This window comes from Mus caroli, chromosome 8 (genome assembly GCF_900094665.2).
Source record: "Mus caroli chromosome 8, CAROLI_EIJ_v1.1, whole genome shotgun sequence".
Classification (NCBI taxonomy): domain Eukaryota; kingdom Metazoa; phylum Chordata; class Mammalia; order Rodentia; family Muridae; genus Mus; species Mus caroli.
This window is the reverse complement of record NC_034577.1, coordinates 77004814-77027665: the sequence shown is the minus strand read 5'-3', so window position 1 is coordinate 77027665 and position 22852 is coordinate 77004814. Positions and strand designations below refer to the sequence as shown.

General features: G+C 40.8%; 1 protein-coding gene across 3 annotated transcripts in view; it reads left to right on the top strand.

Moving 5' to 3' along the window:
- Positions 1-751: 751 nt before the first annotated feature.
- Positions 752-22852, top strand: part of Neto2 (neuropilin and tolloid like 2) — a 60698-nt gene continuing 38597 nt past the window's right edge. For 2 of the 3 annotated variants that reach the window (XM_021170079.2, XM_021170078.2), the window contains exon 1: positions 752-1033. In XM_021170079.2, coding sequence (XP_021025738.1) covers positions 1000-1033 — 34 coding nt within the window. In that variant the 5' untranslated portion in view covers positions 752-999. Of the gene's footprint in view, positions 1034-10481; positions 10651-22852 lie in introns of those variants that run through there. The other variant, XM_021170077.2, reaches the window with a different exon arrangement.

The following is a 22852-nucleotide window of genomic DNA, read 5'->3' as shown; positions in this document are numbered from 1 at the left end:
TATGGTAGGGACTTAATATTGGTAGGCCCCCCAATACCAGTCATTGTTATATGCACATAACTCAAACCAATAAATATACGATGTGTGAAATACTGACTGTAGCCCGCCTGCATTCAAGTCGTTTCTATTTTAATAGGATGGAGCAGCTCTGCCAGCAAGACAATTTCAATGCACAAGAGCTGGAGGAAGAAGAGATCATGCACAAGCTATCCAAGACACATGGAATTCCTTTCCGGTGGCGCTCAGCGGTCCGTCTGTACGGCTGTGGTTAGGGGTGGCCTTGGGGAAACCCAGTCTGCATTCAGTCGCGCCTGTCTCTGCAGCTACAACAAAGTTTCACTTTTCTGGCTGGCGTGGAGCTTCCAGCCCACTGTGGCGAGGACTGGGAGTGAGGATTCCTCAAGCAGCGCTGTGCCTGGTAACTGTTGGACAAGGTTCAGTAGGTGCAACAACCCTTACTGCTGGCCCGGTGAACTCACCCGGGCACCTCCAGGGCCCCCGCAGGGGTCTCCCCTCCACCGAGATCAGCAAGGCTGAGCAGACGTTTTCAAGCACCTGAGCTTGAGGTCCTCCGAGAGGGGATGGAAAAACCGGACCGGGGGAGCTCAAGGCTTCGAGAAGACACCGGCAGGGAGGGGTGGGCCGCGCGCGAGGCCCGGGAGGCGAGTGGCGGGCGGGGCACGCGGGCGGGCGGGGCTGCGCGTGCGCAGTGGCCCCGCGGCCGGCACGCGGCGCTGCGCTCGCTGCTTAAATGAGCCGGGGCTCCCGGCGCGCGCCACTTCAAGGGAGCCCGCCGCGGGAGCGGCCGCCGCTGGCTTTCCTCAGCGCGCCGGGAGGCGGCGGCCGTCGGGGACCCGGCACGGCGGGCCGAGGCGCTGCGCCCGCTGCAAGGAAGCGGCGGCGGCCGGAGATGGGGACGGAGCGAAGCTACCCCTCCGAGCCGTGACCGCCGCCGCCGCCGCCGCCTCGGGCGCTCTCGGAGCGCCGACGCTGAGGAACATGGCCCTGGAGCAGCTCTGCGCGGTCCTCAAAGGTAAGCGCGGGTGCGGGCAGCGCCCCCTTGCGGGCCAGGCCGCGCTCCGCTCCGCTCCGCGCCGCCGCCTTCGCGCCCTTTGTCTGGGCCAGGCCGCCCGCCGCCGCTGCGAGCTCGCTCCAGGGGAAGCGGAGGCCAGGGGACGCCGGCGACTCCGCGCCTTGCAAAGTGTGCGAAGCGAAGGCCCGTGGCCCCAGGTTGCCACCGCGGAAAGTGATGGCACACAAACCACGAAAGCCCCAACTCCGACGCGCCGCAGCGGTTTCGGAGAAGCCCCCGATGCCCGCGCCTCCCGCGGGTCCCACCTGCTGCGGCCGGGAGGCTGCGGCACCACTGCGGGCTCGGGGCTGCGAGGCGGCCCTGCGTGCGCCCCGCGCCCCGCGCCGTCTTCCCGGGACCGCCGAGTCCCGCTGCTTTATGAGTCCTGTGCGGAGGATGCACGGGTCGGCAGCGGCCGGCGAGCTGACCGCATCGAGCTCCTAAAGCCACTGAAAGGCTGCCTGTCCGCGGAGGTGCTGTTTCAGATAAATATTTCTAGGTGGTTTACATTGAGAGTCAAAGTTTATTCCAGAACTCGTCCTGGATTGATTCTTTCATAAATCTCAAGAAAAAGCACCGCCATTCAGCAAATGACTTCCTTTCCCCCTAATGATTTAATTGTAAATGAATAATATCTGAATGGTCTTTTTAAACCTCTTATATTAAGATAGAAGGTAAGACAGTGTTAAAATACTGGCACTTACAGTTTTAGCACTGAGTCCTAATATTTGCACAATTACACATTTCGATGTTTTCCTGGTACGTGTTAACACCTTATTTTCAAATTTGTTTTGTTAGAAAGTTCAGTGGAACTTCTGTTGTTCTTGAACTAACAACGTTTTAGACAAACTTCATAATTGGACAAATATCCATAAATTACTAATCGACGTTACAGCCATTTAATTTAAATATTTACCTACCTAACTATATGCATATCAATACTTGTATGTTCAGACTGTGCCAGGATAACCTTCTAGCCAGTGAATATTTCAGTTAATCCATAAATTCTTAATAATTCTTTTATTATATAAAAACAAATAAAAAACTTTGTAGCTGCTTGTAACTCCTGATTATGTAGTTATTTCCTTGGAAATTAACATTTTGTTTCACTCTTTTAATAATAAATGAACCACATGCACAAATGGATTTCTGCTGCTTAGAGGAATTCTCTTCATTCTAATTGTGAACCCACCATCATCACAATGACACGTCCATATGAGAGTAGCCTCCCGCAACAATCAGCTGGATCTGTTACACAGCTTTACCTGCAGAACTCAATGAAACTGAACTGGATAGGGCAATCTCCAGAGGTACTCAAGGAATTGCAGCTCTGCTGCCTGTGCCTTTTCAGTGGGTACACACTGCCCTCTCTGGCCAGTGTGGATTATTGCGCCTATCCAGAAAAGATTCCGTGCTGATGACTGAGCTCCAGTGAAAACAGTATAGTATCTGGCTTTTTTTTTTTTCTTTTTCAAATATTATTCAACCTGAACTATTTTTACATGCTGAAGTATTTTTAAAGCTGTAGAAAAATTGTGATGTGGGCTTGCTAAGAAGAGAGCAATCTTATTTTTAATTCTATACTGTGCTTTGTAAGCATTAGAATTTGGTCAAGAAAGACTAAAAGAAAAACATTTTGAACCTGAGAAGGCGATCTGAAGGCTGAAAGAAAAAGGGATAGCCTGGATTTTACTACATATATTAAATCATTTGCTTTTCAAATCAAATGCATATTTTCCTACATAAGATATTATTAAAATGTACCTTAAGACAACTACTCCTTTTCAGTGCTACCATTCATTTGTGTTCCAAGGCATGAAAAAGCATCCCTAGTGTATTATAAGTGAATTTTTCCACATCAAGAGGTTCTTCTCTTAAGTAGCCATTTAACACTTGTATAATTATAGGTGCTACTTACTTAAATCCTTGTTTTGAAATATAATGGACACTTTCCAGTTAAATACCAGAAATGACTATGAGGTTTTGAGTGAAAAGTACTTTTTAAATTATGGAATTATGAACCAATTGCTTTTTTCTCAAATATTGTACATTTGCTCCAGAAAAATCCTATTAGACCCATTGATATTCAAAGCTATATAATCTGAGTTTAAGTTTATGACATAATGGAGCTTAACTATGCCTTAGCCATCTGTATTTAAAAATCTTGTCTGAACTGAGTATTAACTTCTGTTCTTTAGTCTTAAACCTATCCAGGAAAGATATAGGGGGAAGCTGTCTCTTTAACAGTAAAGCTTTTTAACTCAGCCCTCGTAATACTTCACCACCACACACACACACAAACACAGAGGGGAGGAAAAGGAGGAGATGGAAAAAATTGTGTAATTATCAACTGAAAATTCATATTGAACAATGAATGGTTTTATTACAGTGAATCTTGAACTAGAAGCCAATCTAAATTTTTAAACCAGTGTTCCATAAGAAAAAGGATGTGTACATTACAAAGCCAGTTTAAATCAAAGCCACTTTCAGTCCTTTGGGAATTAGATAGGAAAATAATAGACTATAAACTTCATGCCTGTTTTTCAAGCAATATTTCAAATTTTAGAGGCTGTACCTGATCAACATAATATATCATCCTTTTATTTATTATTTTTTAAAATAATTATTGATGTTTTAAATGTGTTTCTGGAGTACTTTAAGGTTGAATTAGAAAAGAGGCTCTTAGGTGGTGTCTCAACCTTAATAGCAGACACCCTTCAGAGGCCAGAACAATTAAGAGGAGGGCTGCTATCATTGTGGTAGGAAGCCATCCACTTTTCAACATGTTCAGAATATTTCCTATGATGGAGTACCATACACTAACTGAAAGTTTAATTTTGTTCTGCTTAAACTAGGTTGAGTAGTATATTAGAAATTACAACACTAGATGATAGCAATTATTCTTTCAAATGTTTGATCATATGAAAATTTGACAGTTTCTATAGATGTGGAGAGTTGACTCCTTTGATCAAGATGAAGCATACAAACTGCCCTTAAAGCACTAATAGCCTAGTGTCCCACTGTGCAAGAAAGAGAAAGCACTTCTGCTGTAGTCACTTTCTTATTAATGTGCCTGGCAGGATGATCACCGTGTATAGGCTGCAGTGATCTAATGTTTACCAACTATCTTCATTCTCCATTAATAATATATGAGATTTAAGTTTGGGAATGTTTTTGTGCTTTGGAATATAATCAGTTAAAAAAAATGATTCTGTCATCTTGTGTTAGATTTAACAAACCTTACATTTACTGCTTAGATGCTTACAATAGAAAGACCTAGAAAGAGACATGTTTAATTGCTAGCAAAGATAAGTTGAGCCAAGTTGATAAACCAAGAGTAGTATCTGGTATCTGAACAGAATGAACGAAAAAATAGTTTGTTCTTTTCTTATTCTCCCTTATTTATACACAAATAAAAAGCTGGGCCGTGTACATGCTCCTTTTTACAGAAGTGTGAATTTGTCAATTAGTACACCTCTTTCAGTACTATGTGCAGTCAGATTCCTGCTTAGTCACTTCATGCATTCATCTAATTTGTATTGAGTGCTATTATGGGCCAGGCTAGTCCTCAAGGCAGTGAAGATATACCAGTGAACCAGAAAAACATGGCCCATCTTTTTAGTAAGAAGAAACTAAATAAGCACAAATACACACATGAAAAAAAATCAGTTACATATCATATATAAGTAAGACAAATAATAGTGGCAATTGAGTAAGACGATAAAGAAGACAGCTTATTTAGCAATTGGAGAAGCCTCAAAAAATCAGTAAGAATGAAGGAATCAGCCGTGCAGAGACTAATTCTAGACATACAACATGGGCTAATCCCTAAGACCAGAAGAACTTGACAGTGAATAATGGGAGGAAGATATGTGGATAGCAATCAGGAGATTGCAGAAGTCATCAGGTGCCAGATTGCACTAGACCTCAAAAGAGTATGGCTGATGGATTTATTTTACACAAAATGGGAGACTTTTAGAAGATTTTATGAAAAGCTGTGGTGTGATCTGAATTACATTTTTAAAAGATAATTGATTTATGCACACTGGTCCACAGAGTACTATAGTACAAAACTTTTGATTGTCACCACATAGCAATTTTACTCTTAAGTAATTCTCTGAAGTTTAGTTTAAAACACAGTTACTCATAATGAATATTGTTCCCAGAGTCTTTTAGGGTTAGGTATGATTATGTGACTCTGTCTAGCTGGTAGATATGAATATACAATGATGTGTGCATCTTAAGGAAACTGTTACTTTGTTATTTATAATGTACTTTTTGTTTTAATATAATTTTAGATTCTGGGCAAGTTTTTTAAAGGAAAGGAGAATCTTCTATGTTATGGCTTCCTGCATGATGAGTATGATGCAGTCATAGTAAATCTGGAAGCTGTAGTGGCTGGCAACCTAATATCCACATTGAGTCATGAATGACCTTGGAAATAGAAAGTATAACTGAATAAGATAGAATGGTTTGGGGGTCTCTGATAACAATCTTCACTTTGCTTTGACTGTTTGTCTCCCTTTTGTTTACATAATCAGTATATGACAGTTTAAACTATTCATCTTATTATTTCTGCTACATATCCCAGTCCTAATGCTAATATGCAAATGTATAAAATCAATGAAAGTAACAAACTCAGATTGTTGGAAAGCTAGTAAATAGTCACATAGTAAAAATGAGAATTTTGTCAAGTAAACTTAATCTGGAAGAGGTTCCTAGAAGGAGCTTTTAGACATTGTAGAGGTGATTTTTCTAAATGCAAAGACTCATAGCAAGTGAGCTTAGTCAGAAACTACAGAAGTGTTTGTAGGGGCACAAGAAAACAGTGAAGCAATTCACCTGACCAACATTACAAGAACCAATTCAAGTTACCTCCTACCCCATGTAGACTTGTCTCTGTCAGTATCAAAGAAGTAAAAAGCAAGCTATCTGTTTCTTTCAGGATAATATGATCATTCTCACAGTATGGCCTCAGGTCCAGCAGCATCCACATCAATAGGTAACTGGTGAAGATACAGATTCCTAAGACCTACTATAAACCTCTAGACAGCTAAAAGTAAACCCCATTCACCCAGCACTATTTGATCTGATAACCTTGGAGGTGAGATTAAACTTTGAAAAGTACTACCTCACTAATTTCTTTCTCAGACCTGAAATAGAATGACTGCTCATTTTTTTAAACTATAGCATCAGATATAACATCCAAAAAGTTGTGCCACTCCACAATCTAATAGAAGAATATATCCTTCCTAATAGCCTTAGCAACACTTGGGTAAAACTCTAATTATTGTTGAAGGATCCCAGTAGGATAACTGAACTTAAATTCAAAGTGGATCTGGTAACCATTTGCTGGCAAGTATAGGGTACTCACTTTTATTCTATTCTGAGAAGAACCACAAGCTGAATTTTATGATCCTTGCGTGAGTATGTTTCTATTTCAACTGTCAAGATAAATAACCCAGAGGCTATAGAGATGGCTCAGTGATTAAGAGCACTTGTTCTTGAAGAGGACTTGGGTTCAGTTTCTAGAACCCACGTGATGGCTCACAAACATCTGCATATCCAGTTCCAGGGGACCTGATGAGGACACCAAGCGTGTAGTGGTATACATGTATGCATAAAGGCAAAACACACATAAAATAAGTAATTTTTTAAAAAAAATAAATAACCCCTAAAATAAGTCTTATTTTTGTTTTACCAGGACTAACCAATTAATTGTGACTGAAAAAAAAGTTTAAATATCAGCCAGTCAAGCCTAGTACTTCCTTCATGTTGTTATTCATCATCTGTATAGTACTAGAGCCAAAGCTTTATCTTTACCAGCTAGCTTACTCGCTCTCTCTCTCTCTCTCTGTTCTTTAAAATCACACTTGGATTTTGTACCAAAGACTGTTGTTTCCTCAGTTTGCAAAATATTAAAATACAACCTCCTTATAGGCTTGAAATCTTTCTTAGCAAATTTGTATTGACATTCAGTGTTACCAGAATTGAGATCCTAAGGATTCTTCCAGTTTTCATACAATATTCTGGACCAGCACATGTGCAACAAAACAAGGCACAAGTTTAGCTGTCTACTTAGTTGTACCAGGCACAGGGCGTAAGTTCCTTTTGTTTCATGACTACTCTGACTTATGTGTTAAGCTGCACACAAAAGAGACATCTTCTTACACAAAAGGAGTAAGGCAGGGTTTAAGCCATTAAAGGTGAACTAGTGCTATGGTTTGGATATAAACCCAGGGTCTGATAGAATGGCTTGATGAGTACTACGCTTGCTATATAAGGCACAGTGAAGTATATCTACAATCCTGGCACTGAAAAGGCAGAGAAGGTAGGATTGTTGGGGCTTCCTGGTCAGCTAATCTAATGAAATTGACTACCTCCAGATTGAGAGAACTTCTCTCAAAAAGTAACATAAACAACTTATTTATTGGTAAGCCATGGCACTGAAGAAAGTGGTATTTTCTCGTCAGCACCCATTAACTTCCCAACGTTCCTCAGTAAGAGGTAGGTCTTCATGAACCTTCCCCCATGCACGATGAATAGTGATAGATAGGCCCAGTCTTGTGCAAGGTTACCACAGCTGTGGTGAGTTCATGAGTACAGTGGCCATGACCAGAAGATGGTACTCCTTCCTAACTTCAGGCTCTTCTGTTCTTTGGACATCCTTTTCCATGATGTTCCCTAAGTGTTGAAGGGAGCAATACAAATGTTCTGGTTAGACGAAAACATTCTACAGTTGCTTATTTTCCACTGTTTGGCCAGTTGTGAGTCACTGCATTAATTATTTAGAAGGCAATTTATCACAACCCCCTACTCACACTTTTACAAACAACGATAATTAACCTCCATGGGTCAGGGGGAAAAAAAGGAAGGAAGGAAGAAGAGATCACAGTAGAAGGAGGCTTATTAGGAGAACTGGGGTTTCAGCAAGGTGTTATATGAGTGTGTGAGACTAATGGGGGATGTAAAAATGACCCAAAATTTAGTATATTATATATGTGTGTGTGTGTGTAATAACATGTATATATGTGTGTGTGTGAATATATGTATATATACATATATGTGTGTGTATATATATATGTATGAATATGAGAGTGATTGAGAGTGACACCTGACATCAACCTCTATCTTACACATGAATTTAAATGAAGATAAAGTGTACTCCTACACACACACAAATATATGGCACTCTTAAGTGGTAATTGAATAATAAAGTGTCTTAGGGTTTTATCATTGTGAAGGTACACCATGACTGTGGCAAGGAAATGATTTCCAGATAAAGGAAAACATTTAATTGAGGCTAACTTACAGTTTCAGAGGTTTAGTTATTATTATCATGGCAGAAAACATGGCACAGGAAGGCAGACATGGTGCTGGAGAAGGAACTAAGAGCTTACATCTTTTTTTTAATTGAATATTTTTTTTATTTTCATTTCAAATGTTATCCCCTTTCCCTGCCCCACCCCGCTCCTGGAAACCCCCTATCCCATCTTCCCTCCCCTACTTCTATGAGGGTGTTCCTCCACTCATCCACCCACTCCCACCTCCCCAGCCTCCATTCCCCTACACTGGGGCATCATATCGAGCCTTCATGGGACCAAGGACCTCTTCTCCCATTGATGCCTGTTAAGGCTACCATCTGCTACATATGCAGCTGGAGCCACGTGTACTCCTTGGTTGATGGCTTAGTCCCTGGGAGCTCTGGGAGGGTCTGGTTGTTCTTCCTATGTTCCTCTTCAACTCCTTCAGTCCTTTCTCTAACTCCTCTATTGGGGACCCCATGCTCAGTCGAATGGTTGGCTGCAAGCATCTGCCTCTGTATTTGTAAGGCTCTAGCAGGGCCTCTCAGGAGACAGCTAGCTATATCAGGAAGAGCTTGCATCTTGATCTAAAGGCAGCAAGGAGAGATTGTGTCCACATTGGTTGTATCTTGAGCATATAAGTCCTCAAAGCCTGCCTTCACAGTGGCATGCTCCCTCTAACAAGGCCACACCTATTCTAACAAGGCCACACCTCCTAATAGACAAACATTCAAACATGTAAGTCTGTGTGGGGCATTTCTCTTCAAACCACCACATAAAGACATTAATTTTACTAATAAGTTACTTATTTACTGAGCTTATTCTGAATGAGCTATTGAGGAAATAGTGCCTGAGTAGTACCTGGATGAAGGATGGAGGCCACTGGAGTTCAACACTGAGGAATTTATTTTGTCTTAGCCCCTTCTGCTCTTTCTGCTTCCTGGCTGCTATGAGGTGAGCAATTCTACTCTACCACACCCCCTCTTCCATTATATGCACCCTCAGTCCAAAAGCAATGGAGCAATCTCTCCGTGGACTAAAATCATTGAAACTATAAGCCAAAATAAATCTTCCTTTTTTCCTCCTCTCAGGTATTTGTCATAGTGACAAAAAGGGAGGAAAAAAAAAAACTATCACAACTAATCAGATCAATGTTTGACATGGTCTTTTAGTTACTGTTCTATTTCTTTGAAGAGACACCATGACCAAGGCAGCTTATAGAGGAAGCATTTAATTGGGTCCTCCACAGGTTAGCCCCTGATTATCATGGTGGGGAGTGTGGCTGCAGACAGGCAGGCATAGTGCTGGAGCAGTAACTGCGGGATGACAATCTGATCCATAAGCTCCATGCTTAGAGAGAGAGAAAGACTGAGCCTGGTGAGGGTTTTGAAACCTTACAGCCCATTTTCTGTGACATAGCTCCAACAAGGCCACACTTCCTAATTCTTCCTACACAGGCTACCAACTGGAAATCAAACATACAAATATGTGAGCTTGTGGGACCATTCTCATGCAAACCATAGCACATGGTATATTCTATTCCTTATTAACCTTGACACTTTCATTTCTCTTGCTGAGAGTTCCAAGCTTCTTCAAATGGTTGGGATTGTTACCCAACCTATGATAGTTTCCAAATCTCAACATTTTTCTTTGTAATAATGCTCCTTCCTGGAAAGTCACTATGCTGCTTATTGATTGCTACAACCTCCATGTGTCTTTAGGGAGAAATTTTATAAGTATATAATCAAGCTCTTTCTTTCCAAAGGGAAAAAGAGTAATACAATTAATCCCACCAGAAAGCTATGTTCCTATAATACCATACCCACCTACATCTCAGTATTTGACCAAGACCCTTTGGACTCATCCAGTACTAATAATATTGGTCATAACCATTCAGCAATCTCTGGTTAAAATTCAAGTGGATCCCAAAACCTTAGACCCACAGTTGGACCTGCCCACAAGAAGTGTGAGGGTAAAGTTGTAGCAGAAATTGAAGAAATGGCCAACCAAGGACTAGACCAGCTTGAGACCCATACCATGAGAGAGAGCCCACCCCTAACATTATTGATATTCTACTATACTTGCAAACAGGTGCCTAACATAACTGTCATCTGAGAAGCTTCACCCAGCAACTGATGGGAACAAATGCAGTGATCCACAGCCAAACATTAGGCAGAGCTTGGGGAATCCTGTGGAAGAATAAGGATGGAAGGAGCCAGAACGATCAAGGACACCATAAGAAAACATACAGAATTAACTTACCTGGGCCCATAGGTAAGTTGTGGCTTCTCAGGGGAAACACTGGACAACAGAGTATGAAAGCCAGAAACCACTGGTTGTTGAGGAATAACTAGTTGATAGCTATCAGATCTTGACAAAATCTCCCATCCTTTTCCATTAGGTTAATGGATAGGTAGGATAAAAATACTCCACCAGAGTATTGAATTACCAACCAGAGAACATGCATGGGATGGAACCTAGGCCCTCTGCATATATGTAACAGTTGTACAGCTCAATCTTCATGTGGGATTCCTAATAGCAGGAGTGGGGACTGTCTCTGACTCTGTTGCCTGCCTTTATATCCCTTTTCCCCTAACTAGGCTGCCTTGCCTAGCCACAATAGAAGATTCACCTAGTCCTACTGCAAGTTGATATACATGGAGGCCTCTCCTTTTCATAGGAGAAAGGAAGGAGGGGGGAGGGAGGGGAAGCTATAATCTGGATATAAAGTAAATAAATTTTTAAAATTTCAAGTGGATCCTAACAAATTTATCCCCAGTGTTGAGCAATAGTCATTAAGTCTCTTAGTGGCATATAACTCACAGTAAATGACTTCACAGAAGAAATGTATTCCTTCTACCTGAATTTGGGTGATTTTGTCAAGATCTAATAGCTATTCACTAATTATTCCTCAACAACCAGTGGTTGCTGGCTTTCATACTCTGTTGTCCAGTGTTTCCCCTGAGAAGCCATTGACTTCTGTTTTGCTTTTTTTTTTTTTTAATCTCTCATTAACATGAAAATCAGCAGTTTACCTGGGAAGGTATACTGAAAGTCCCACTATTTCAGGACTTTCTGAGGACCCATCAGCAGTATAAATAATGACATAAAGGCTTCTGTTATAGTATAAAGCTTAGGCCTTTTGCTTGGGTGGTCTACCAGCTAGATCATCTAACTTAACACAACTTTCTAGCTTATGACCCGGATGTGGCTTGCTCTTTACCTTACTGTTCTGCTGTGGTCCATGTCTATTCCTTTCTATGTCCACTCTTGAATCCCCACTTCTATCTTCTCCTTATGTTACTCTTCCACCTGCCCAAGCTGTTGGCCATCAGATCTTTATTATAACCTATCAGTAGCAAGACAACTTCTGATTCATTTCTACATTGCCTTTAGGAAGGATGAATATTTACAAAATAAAAAACACAGTTGTGATGGTTTGTATATGCTTGGCCCAGGGAGTGGCACTATTGGGAGGTGTGGCCTTGTTGGAGTAGGTGTGTTACTGTGGGTGTGGGTTTTAAGACCCTTATCCTCGCTGCCTGGAAGCCAGTCTTCTCCTGTTTGCCTTTGGAACAAGATGTTGAACTCTAAGCTCCTCCTACACCATGCCTGCCTAGACACTACCATGCTCCTGTGTTGATAATGATGGACTGAACCTCTGAAGCCAGCCCCAATTAAATGTTACCCTTACAGGAGTTGCCTTCGTCATAGTGTTTGTTCACAGAAGTAAAACCCTAACTAAGACAGAAGCTGGTACCAGGGACTAGGGTATTGCTGTGGTAGGCCTGACCATGCTTTTGTTTGAAAGAATGTGGATTTTGGGACTTTGGATTTAAAATGCAGTGGAATCCTTTGAGTGGAGCTTAATGGGCCATCCTGGTAGGAATATGGAAGACTTTGTTGCTGAGGGTGATTTGAACTGTGCAGACCTGGCCCAAGAGGTTTCAGTGGAGAAGAATTTCAGTCTGTGGCATAGAGACTGCTTTTGTGGTATTTTGGTGAAGAATGTGCCTGCTTTTTGCCATTGTCAGAAGAGTCTGCCTAAGGCCTTAGGTAAAAGATTTAGATTAATTGTACTGATAAAGGAAGTCTCAAAAAAGCCCAGCAGAGACCTTTGTTCTCTGATTAAGTCTCCTGAAGAGCATTTTGAACAAGCATAGCAAACTTAGAAAGGAAAAATATAAAATACTTGGTTGAAGTATTAAAGGTGCACCAGGAAGTAAAATGGAGCTAAATCCTGTGTTCACGGATGTTAAATTAAGGGAGTGATGACCTTGGGGTAAGATCCCATCCAGCTAAATTTAAATCCTTGCATGGTAGTACAAGCCTTTAATCTCAAGAGGTAAAGATAAGCAGATCTCTGAATTCAAGATGAGCCTGGTACAGAGTAAATTTCCAGTAGAGAAAAAATGTAAATCCTGGCATGGTGGACCACACCTTAATCCAGCATTTAGGAGACAGGTATGCAGATCTCTGAGTTCAGTCTAACAGAGCACGTTCCAGGACAACCAAGTTTAGGCAGTGAAGAAGTTGGAAAACTGCTGTTGAAAATATAATATAACAAGGGGGCAATGTTCTAGCCCCAGCAAGTAGCAGATCTCAGCAGCTTTAGCCATTTGTCTCTGACTTTATAGTCAAGAGGAGAAAAAAGACTACTGCGACAATTGATGCTGGCTAGCTGGAGCTAAGAAATTAGTGGTGATTAATTAGTGGTGATTAAGAAGAGACCAGCATCACTGAAGTGAAATCTTCTGGGAAGTGTTTTCTGAGAGCACAAAGAAGCTGTGTTTCAGAGATGGCAAGGTTGTACCTCATGCTGCAGTTGTACTTAGTAGTGTGTAAGAGTCATTCTGGTGGTACTGGTTTGGAAGACATGAAGGAATCATCATGAATTGCAGCTGAGGCTTGGCACTATGAGAGGCCATGGAAAGCCATTGGTAAAGGTGCAGCCTCAGATGCAGTTGAAAGCCCAGAACTGAAGGGATCATGGAAAGAATTAGAGGCTTGGCACCATGAAGAGAGCCTATGAGAGGCTATTAGTGAATCCTAGTTGGAATAGAAGACCCCAGCATACTGGAGATGCTATTACAATGGGATGACCCCAAGAACAGCAGCAGCAGAAGCAGTGGAATGGAGTCAGTCAGCCTAGAGTGCTAGAGAAAGCAAGCTCTTTGGAGAAGCCCAGAAGATCATGTGTGGATCTCAGACACTGGAACAACAAGAAGTTGCCTTGGAGCCGCCAAGATGCTAAAGATGCTAGAGCCATGGGATTCTTGCCAAGGAAAGCTGCTAATGGAGTGGAACCAGCCTAGGAGAAAGAAGTTTGTTGGAGTCTATAAAGATGAAAAGGAGTTGGAGATTTGAAGACTGCCTTGAACTTAGACATGGGGATGCAGAGTTTGGAGTTTGCCCTGTTGATTTCCTGCCTTGCTTTAGGGATCGAAGTTAAGTGATTGGATGAATCTCAGAAGAGACTTTGACTTTTAACATTGTTGAGACTGCTATAGACTGTGGGGACTTTGGAAGTGGACTGAATGTATTTTTTATTATGCTGTGGTTAGGTATGGCCCCCATAAACTCATGTGCTTGGACAAGCCTATGGGGGCCAGTGATTGGAATGTGATAGTTTGTATATGCTCGTCCCAGGGAGTGGCATGGTTAGGAAGTGTGGCCTCGTTGGAGTAGGTGTGTCACTGAGTGTGGGTTTTAAGACCCTTGTCCTAGCTTCCTGGAAGCCAGTCTTCTGTTTGCCTTCAGAAAAAGATGTAGAACCCTTAGCTCCTCCCGCATGATGCCTGCCTGGATGCTGCCATGCTCCTACCTTGATGATAATGGACTGAACCTCAGGACCAATAAGCCAGACCCAATTAAATGCAGAGTTGCCTTGGTGCCTGTTCACAGCAATAAAACCCTAAGATAAGAGTGATGAGCCAAACAAATGATCATACCAAAATCTTGCCAATACTTAGTTCTCTGCTGGTACAAATTAACAATTGAAAATATAGAGACAGTTTGAAGATTACTCCAACACTCCATCAAATTCTTGTAGATAATTTAGGCTGGCTTAGCAAATATATCCTTCTAATGTGGTTCAGATTTCCTCTATTAGAATAATCTGGTTTTGTTAAGGCCTAGGTAGAATGTTAAGGCCTAGGTAACTATTACCTGTCTAGTCTGCCATTTTGCAGTTACTAATGTCATAAGAAAACTTTCTCAAATGTTGTTACTGCTGTTACTAGGATATTCTGTGCTTTGGTGGTCTTGGAAACTAATCACAATAGTAGTTAATTAGAACTGCTTTGTATAGTTAACTTGAACCTGAACCAACTACCCAACAGCACTTCCTACACCTCTGTATGATCTTTTATGGTATTTGCTTTTAGTTGTCCCTGGGAATGACTCCAACATAAGAGAAACACCTGCACCAATTTAAGAAACTATTTGGAATAAGACTTCTATTTTGAGTAAGGGTCAAATAAAATTTAATTCCTAAAACCTCCCTGAGAATTGATACCCTGCTTGGCAGAAAGAGACATATAGGTGGGTAACTGACATCCTAGTTGGCAAGTTAAGACATTAATACTAGGAAAGGCAAGTCCCCTGCTATAGTTGAATACTCCCAACCAAAGGGAACAGGATGAATGTACAACAAAGACGTATACTTAAGGAAATACCGTATTCCTAAATCCTGATTGGTGGAATAACTTGGCACAGATGTTTGTAGATCTCAGGCATAAGAAGCCCTATAGCATCTTCACTTAGTGTCACAGTCACCTCCCAAGTCTGACATTAGTCCTTGATTGATCAGTCCTGGGGCATATGCTCGATAAACTATCCCTGTCTGACTGAGATCAGTGTTTGTATGGTTTGTGAGGTAACTCCTAGACCCCCAACAATTTTTACATGACTCATACCAAGAAGTCTGTACTGGAAGCCTCCATTTCTGTCATAAGCCTATCCTCTAGAAGGTATAAGGACTTCAATTCTGTCAAACTTATGTCATATTTATGTAAAAGTAACTTTTATTTGCCTGAAGCAATTGTTGTCTTGGAGGCTTACAGCCTTTGTCTGATAACCTAGGCCTAGTTCTGGAAGCTTCTAGCCTTCTTACCAGTTGGAACATCTTCTGGATATATGCCCAGGAGAGGTATTGCGGGATCCTCCAGTAGTACTATGTCCAATTTTCTGAGGAACTGCCAGACTGATTTCCAGAGTGGTTGTACAAGCTTGCAATCCCACCAACAATAGAGGAGTGTTCCTCTTTCTCCGCATCTGCTGTCACCTGAATTTTTGATCTTAGCCATTCTGACTGGTGTGAGGTGGAATCTCAGGGTTGTTTTGATTTGCATTTCCCTGATGATTAAGGATGCTGAACATTTTTTCAGGTGCTTCTCAGCCATTTGGTATTCCTCAGTTGAGAATTCTTTGTTTAGCTCTGAGCCCCATTTTTTAATGGGGTTATTTGATTTTCTGGAGTCCACCTTCTTGAGTTCTTTATATATATTGGATATTAGTCCCCTATCTGATTTAGGATAGGTAAAGATCCTGTCCCAATCTGTTGGTGGCCTTTTTGTCTTATTGACGGTGTCTTTTGCCTTACAGAAGCTTTGCAATTTTATGAGGTCCCATTTGTCGATTCTTGATCTTACAGCACAAGCCATTGCTGATCTATTCAGGAATTTTCCCCCTGTGTCCATATCTTAGAGGCTTTATGGAAGAGGCACTAAGAATCCTGCCTCAGTTCAAAGAAGGTGAAATAGACCATTCAGTTAGTACAGACAGCAGCTAGACCTACTGGCCTAAAGTCTGTTCTGTATGTATGAAGTTGCTGTCTCACTGAACAGTTATCATGGGATATTCTTTCATCTGTGTCCCTCTCTCTATTTAAGCTATTTTCAACTCTCACTATACCCAATACCTCTGCTAGCAGTCCACATATGAAATTCTTTTCCTCCTCAACTCATCTCACTATCACTTGTAACATTCCTAATGTTTTGCTTCCTCTTTCAGACTGTGGCGTCCCTTCTGACCTTTTGCCTTAACTCATCATTTTCTCCTCCCTAACTAGATGCACAAGAAACTCCTTTGTGGATCACATATTACAACAGTTTTCGAAAGATTTTATCTCTGATGATCCAAATCAGATTAACTATAGATTCCCTTCATAAAATAATATAATCTAAACCTTTTTCTAAAACTAGAGCTATAGTGGGTTGATCTTGGGCTACTGTGTATTCAAATGCTAAATACTGTATCTCAAGACCTGGTTGCTCCAAGATGAGCAGATCCTCACATATACCAGCTTTTGTTGTGTAAACCTTGCTCCCAAATTATCCCTGATTGGCTAGCAAAGATGCCTATTGCCTGAGCTAGGCAGAAGAGGGTGAGTGGTTGTGAAGGTTCCCGGACTTGGGGTCTCAGTCAGGGACCACAAGGGAAGAGGACAGGATGAGAAGGAAGAAATCACTATGGACTAGGTAGATTCTGAGTGCATGGCCATGTGGGCCAGTCTGATGAAGTAGGAGTAGCCCAGGAGGAACATGGCAAGTGATATCTCGGGGTTATTGACAGGGAAGTAGACAAAAGAGCATAGAGGATAGATATCTATCAGCTCTGGTGCTTTTAGGCTTTTTACAAATATAAAGGTTTGCGTCCTTTATTTGGGAACTAAATGATCTAAGATGAGGTAGAAAGCCCCAAATAATATTTACCACAACATAGATCTCCTTTCACTGATTATAGCAACTTTATACAGTCAATAGATACATTTTGAGGATCACATATAACCTGAGTGTACTCTGTAAGGGCAGAGAATTTTTACTTGCTTAGGACAACCAATGAAAGTAAGGACCATATCCTTGGGTGTTATTAAGACTCCAAGAGTTCAAACAAAAGTACATGAACTTAGATGACAATCTTTCAAGAAACAAGCTTATCAATGTAAGCTGCCTGGTGTCCTTACCAACCTTAGGTTTGTGCCAACAACTAATAAAGGATCAAGATATTTTCTGCATGACCAGGAGTGGGAAATGGGGACAGGGAGGACAGGAACATCATTTGATTTAAGTAACATCTTTGGATGGATCTTAATTGGCATCCCATCCTGCACAGTTAATTTTTATCTTTTGTGTCTTAACTTCCTAGGATATTGACAAAGTAGTCAAATAGAAAAAGCAATATTACTGGAAGCCCTTACTCATCACTCTCATTAAGTATATTGACTTTGTATATATGTCCCTAGAACAACCCTGAAAAGCCAAATTATGCTTCCAGGGTCATCGCCCACTGTCTAATGGTCCATTTGAAGTCTGATGATGTTTATTCACCGTACCACCTCACAGGATGTATTGGCATGGCTGGCATGTGTTCACATTGAGTTGAAGCTTTCCCTAGCATTAGTCTAGAACCATGGAAACCATAGAACCTCAGTAGGAGGATCCCCTAGGAACTTTGTATTCCTGAAAGGACTCAAACTATACTAGACGATTTAATCAAATTGTAAAATCAGCCTGTCAGTATTTCTTAACATCCTCAGTCATTTAGGTAAGTTGCACAGACCAATGGAAGGACATAGTTAGTAAGAATTCATGAAATATTTAGTTTGCCATTACCCAAGGCCCTTCCCTCAGTTCACCTCAACTCTCCACTCCTGCAGGAAGACATTTTATCTCCTTTTGGAATAATTACTGTCTGCTCAATACATTTAGCATCTAAGTGTCAGACAAATTGCCTCACCAGCCTGTGCTCATTAGAGGAATATGTATAATACTGCAAAGGGTTGCTTAACACCCTACAGTGTACTGCTACCTTTGTTAAATATTACTTCAACTGCCTGTTCTCAGGATATCAAACTCTTATGTCTCAAAGCCTAGAGAGTGTATTAGAAAAGATATTAGCTTAGGTTCCCTCTAGCCCTGACTGAAGGGATTCCATAAATACTATTAACTAACCTATGTCTTTCCCAACATGGAAACTTTTTTCAACCTGTGTACACCTAAGCTAAAGAGTATAGATGTAGGGTTCATTTCTAGGGTTGTACCATTCACAACAGCCTCCTGACTCTTTCAATCTCAGCTAATGGACCTCAACACCTGCCACTAGTACCAAAATCAAGTTTTTTTTTTAAAAAGCCTACATTCCACAAGAAATAAGATGACAATATGAGAAAACAGCTTCTCCTCTCGCAAGAACAAGAATAATGCAACTTCAAAATGAATTTGCATCAGCTGGAAACTTGTAGATTTTCTTTACACTCTTTTTCTGTGATATATTTTCTTTCTTCATAGTCCTGCAACACCAATGTCTCTTTGTTTATCATATAAAGTGACATCCATACCAATTCTTTAATCCTCTTCTAACAGACTTCTCAAAAGGTCTTCACTTGGCTAGTTTGACCCACCATGAGAGGGAATCATAACCTCTAGCAACTCCCTGATCCTTATGTCTTTCCCACTCAGCTTCTCTGCCATTGAACTCTAATAGTGATTTTCATTATTCCTCTGGCTATCCTAGTCATCCCTACTGCCCTGCACTGATCCTTCCTTAACTTTATTTCTGCCTCTAGATTTGTATCTAGAGCAATTCTTTAAAATAAAAAAATAACAAAAAAAAATTTTAAAAGCTAGCCTCCATTGTTCCAACATGAACCTTCCACCTTGTACTGGTCAGCTGGGAAACCTAGCCTCTCCCATCACAAGCCCGTGAACCACTGCCTGCTTTTCTTTCTCACTGACTTGGTGTTCTTTCCCTCTTACCTCCCTCTCACTGAAAGTCGTCTTAACCTGAAAAACATGCCAGGCAGGGCTCACTTGTGTCTCTGTTGGGATTATTTTCATTTGTGCCACTAGAACAGGTCTTGGCAATTAGAAATTGGAGGTACCTACCTCTTGGGTATCTGGCCATGTAAGTCCATATTACAAATAGACTACTATACTCACCTCAGACATCACAGTGTAAAGACAGGCTTTTTAGTTATTTCAGATTAATCACCCTGATGCCAGCCCTTCATTATAATAACAGCTGAGGGCATAAGGGTATGATTTACCAAGAGGAATTATCCTGGTGGTTGAGCTAGACATGGAAGAAATACTAGGAACTTTCCTAGAAATTGGTACTCCCTAGAATGAATACATAATTGGAAACTTTTCCTTTTCTGGGTTTTTTAATGTTTCTTATTATTTTTATGTATGAGTGAGGACATGCATGTGCAAAAACATACACATGGAGATCAGAGAATACCTCTAAAGAGTCTGTTCTAGGAATTGAACTTAGCCTTATTCAGAAAGTGCTTTTACACCAGTCATCACACTGGCCCTTTCTGTGCTGTTAAAACAGTCACCAGTTCCACTGCCAAAGACCATGAAGCCCCACCAGAGCTCCTTAGACCCCTGTGCTCATATACTCCTAAATAAAAGTCCTTGTTGCACAGGGCCATGTTTGTCCTATTGCAAGTTCCTCAATTTCTACCTAAATACTTTAGGCCAGATTGAATTGGAAACTTTCAAACTCTTAAAGTTGGCTAAATCTCCAAAGTGCCTTATCTGGCACTGGTCCCCTTTTGGATTTTCCCTTACCACTTCCAATGATTCTCTTTATACTAGAAATGTCATTTGACTTTCTCTTTAAGAGCACCATAACATGTTTTAACAGATTAAAACAAAAACTCTCTAACCAAACTCAGAGTAATGTTAAAACTTTCTAAGATTCTGAATTTATTTCAACAAGAAGCCAAAACCTGCTTAACCAAAGAGGTTTTGGAGATCCCATAGTTATGCTCTCACTGACATTTAGTTCCAAAAAGAGTACCATGTGACTGGCTACATTCAAAATAAAGTCTGGTAATAATTTACTGACAGAGGGGTGGGTTGGTGCCACATATGTACTTTTTTATGGAGAAACCACAAACTGAATTTTGGGGGTCCTCTACTTACTCAAATTCCTATTTCACTGCCAAGATAAACAAACCTAACTAATGAGCTATTTGACTTACAGTAAGCTATGTTATGTTTTGTTTGGTGGTTTGGTTTGATTTTGAGACAGGGTTTCACTGGGCAGTCCTAGATACCCTAGAACTCATTATGTAGCCCTAGATGACCTGGAACTCACTGTGTAGACCAGGCTGGCATGGAACTCACAGAAACCCACCTGTCTTTACCTCCTGAGTACTGGACTTAGATGTGTATACCACACCCAGCCTTAAACTTGAAATATCAACCAGTAAGCACTGAACACTTGGGCCAAGCAGCTAGAGAACCTAACTAGTAACCTAGGCAGTAACTTTATGTAAGCCAGACCTGCTGTATTGCTTTCGATCACACTAACAATTTATGCCAATGGCTCTGTCTCCCCAGTTTGCATATTACTTGATGGAAGTCTGTCTTTTTGCCTTAAATTTTTTCTTAGTGATAAATTTTTTGTTTTTGTTAAATCTACATTTTTGTAGAATATGATTTTAATATTTTCAGTTGTTAATATTCAACAAACAGAATAATTATTTTAAGATATATTTCATTGTTATGTCTCCCTTTTAATTTCTGATTTTATTAATTTGGATACTGTCTCTGTGCCCTCTGGTTACTCTGGCAAAAGGCTTATCTATCTTGTTGATTTTCTCAAAGAACCAGCTCCTGGTTTTGTTGATTCTTGGTATAGTTTTTTTTTTTTTTTTTTTTTTTTTCTATTTGGTTGGTTTCAGCCCTAAGTTTGATTGTTTCCTGCCATCCACTCCTCTTGGGTGTATTTGCTTCCTTTTGTTCTAGAGCTTTCAGGTGTGCTGTCAAGCTGCTAGTGTAAGTTCTCTCCAGTTTCTTTTTTTCTGACATAGGTTTTTGGTTTTTTCTTTTTATCATAGTTGTGCTATTGGTTTCTTGGCTTCTGTGGTTAATGTCTTTTTTTTTTTTAAGATTATTTGCTTTTATTGAAATAAAGTGTATGAATGTTTTACCTGCAGGTATGTATGTGTACCACGTGTGGGCCTGGTATCCTTGAAAGCCAGAGAGGGCATTGGATCCACTGGAACTGGAGTTACAGGTGGTTTTTAGCACCATGTGGGTGCTGGGACCTGAACCCCAGTCCTCTACAAGAACATTATGTACTTTTAATCCCTGAAACATCTTTGTTGATTTCTTACCTTGTCTACTGGCTTTGTGGCACTAGCTTTAAAACTATGTTATAAATTTGAAAACATGAAAAAATTGTATATATATCATTCTGTAAGGAAAAGAACAGGAACAAAAAGTTTTGACTAGTTATGTTCATCTGAATGATACCCCATAGGAGACAGTTTCCTCTGATGTTTTACTTCAGTTCCTAATATTTTGAAGTTGGGAGCTTGTTTTGTTTTGTTTTGTTTTAATCATAAATCTTCTTGGGGGCTGGAGAAATGGTTCAGCAGTTAAGAGCACTGACTGCTCTTCCGAAGGTCCTGAGTTCAATTCCCAGCAACCACATGGTGGCTCACAACCATCCGTAATGAGATCTGATGCCCTCTTCTGTGGTGTCTGAAGATAGCTACAGTGTACTTACATATAATAAATAAATAAATCTTTTTTCAAAAAAGTCTTTATTTTGTTGTAGTTGTTTTTAAGTTGCAGGCTCTGTTCCTCTAACTCAGTTCCAGTATAAAGATGGGAAGTGTTTGGGGTTTAGTTTTGTTTTGTTTTGTTTTGAGATAGGATCTCACCATGTAACTCTAACTGTGCTAGAACTCGCTGAGACCCTCTGCTTCTTGAGTTTTGAGATTAAAGACATGTGCCACCACACCTAAAATGGGAATCTTTAAAAAAAAAAAAAAAAAAAAAGGATTTTTCATTCCTGCATGAGATCTTTAATATTGTCTGCAACCAACAAAAGAGAAAGGCAGTTAATATAGTTGAGAGAAGACAAAGGTTAGTTAATATGGATCCAAGAAACCAAAGATGAGAGGGTGAATATTTAGGTATTAAGATGTAAAATAAGTGACAAGAACTATATTTTTGTACATTGAGGGCCTTGTTAATAACTGAAGGCTTCAACCACTGTTTCCCTCTCCCTAGTTGACCCTGCATCTTAATTATGTCATTCATCTCTCTCCCTTCCAATTCCACAATCATTTCTCTGCTTCAGTAAGTCACCATTGCTTCTCAAATGTCTTTTTTTTATAAGTTTAGCCTCCACACAACTATTAAGATATTTGTTTGAAACTTGTATGAAGTATACTCTTGGTTTAAAAATCAAGTGACTAGGTGTAGTGGTGCACACTTTTTTTTTGTTTGTTTAGGTATTGTCTTCATTTATATTTCCAATGCTATCCCAAAAGTCCCCCATACCCTCCTACCCCACTCCCCTACCCACCCACTCCCACTTTTTGGCCCTGGCATTCCCCTGTACTGAGGCACACAAAGTTTGCAGAACCAATGGGCCTCTCCACTGATGGCCGACTAGGCCATCTTCTGATACATATGCAGCTAGAGACACGAGCTCCGGGGGGGGGGGG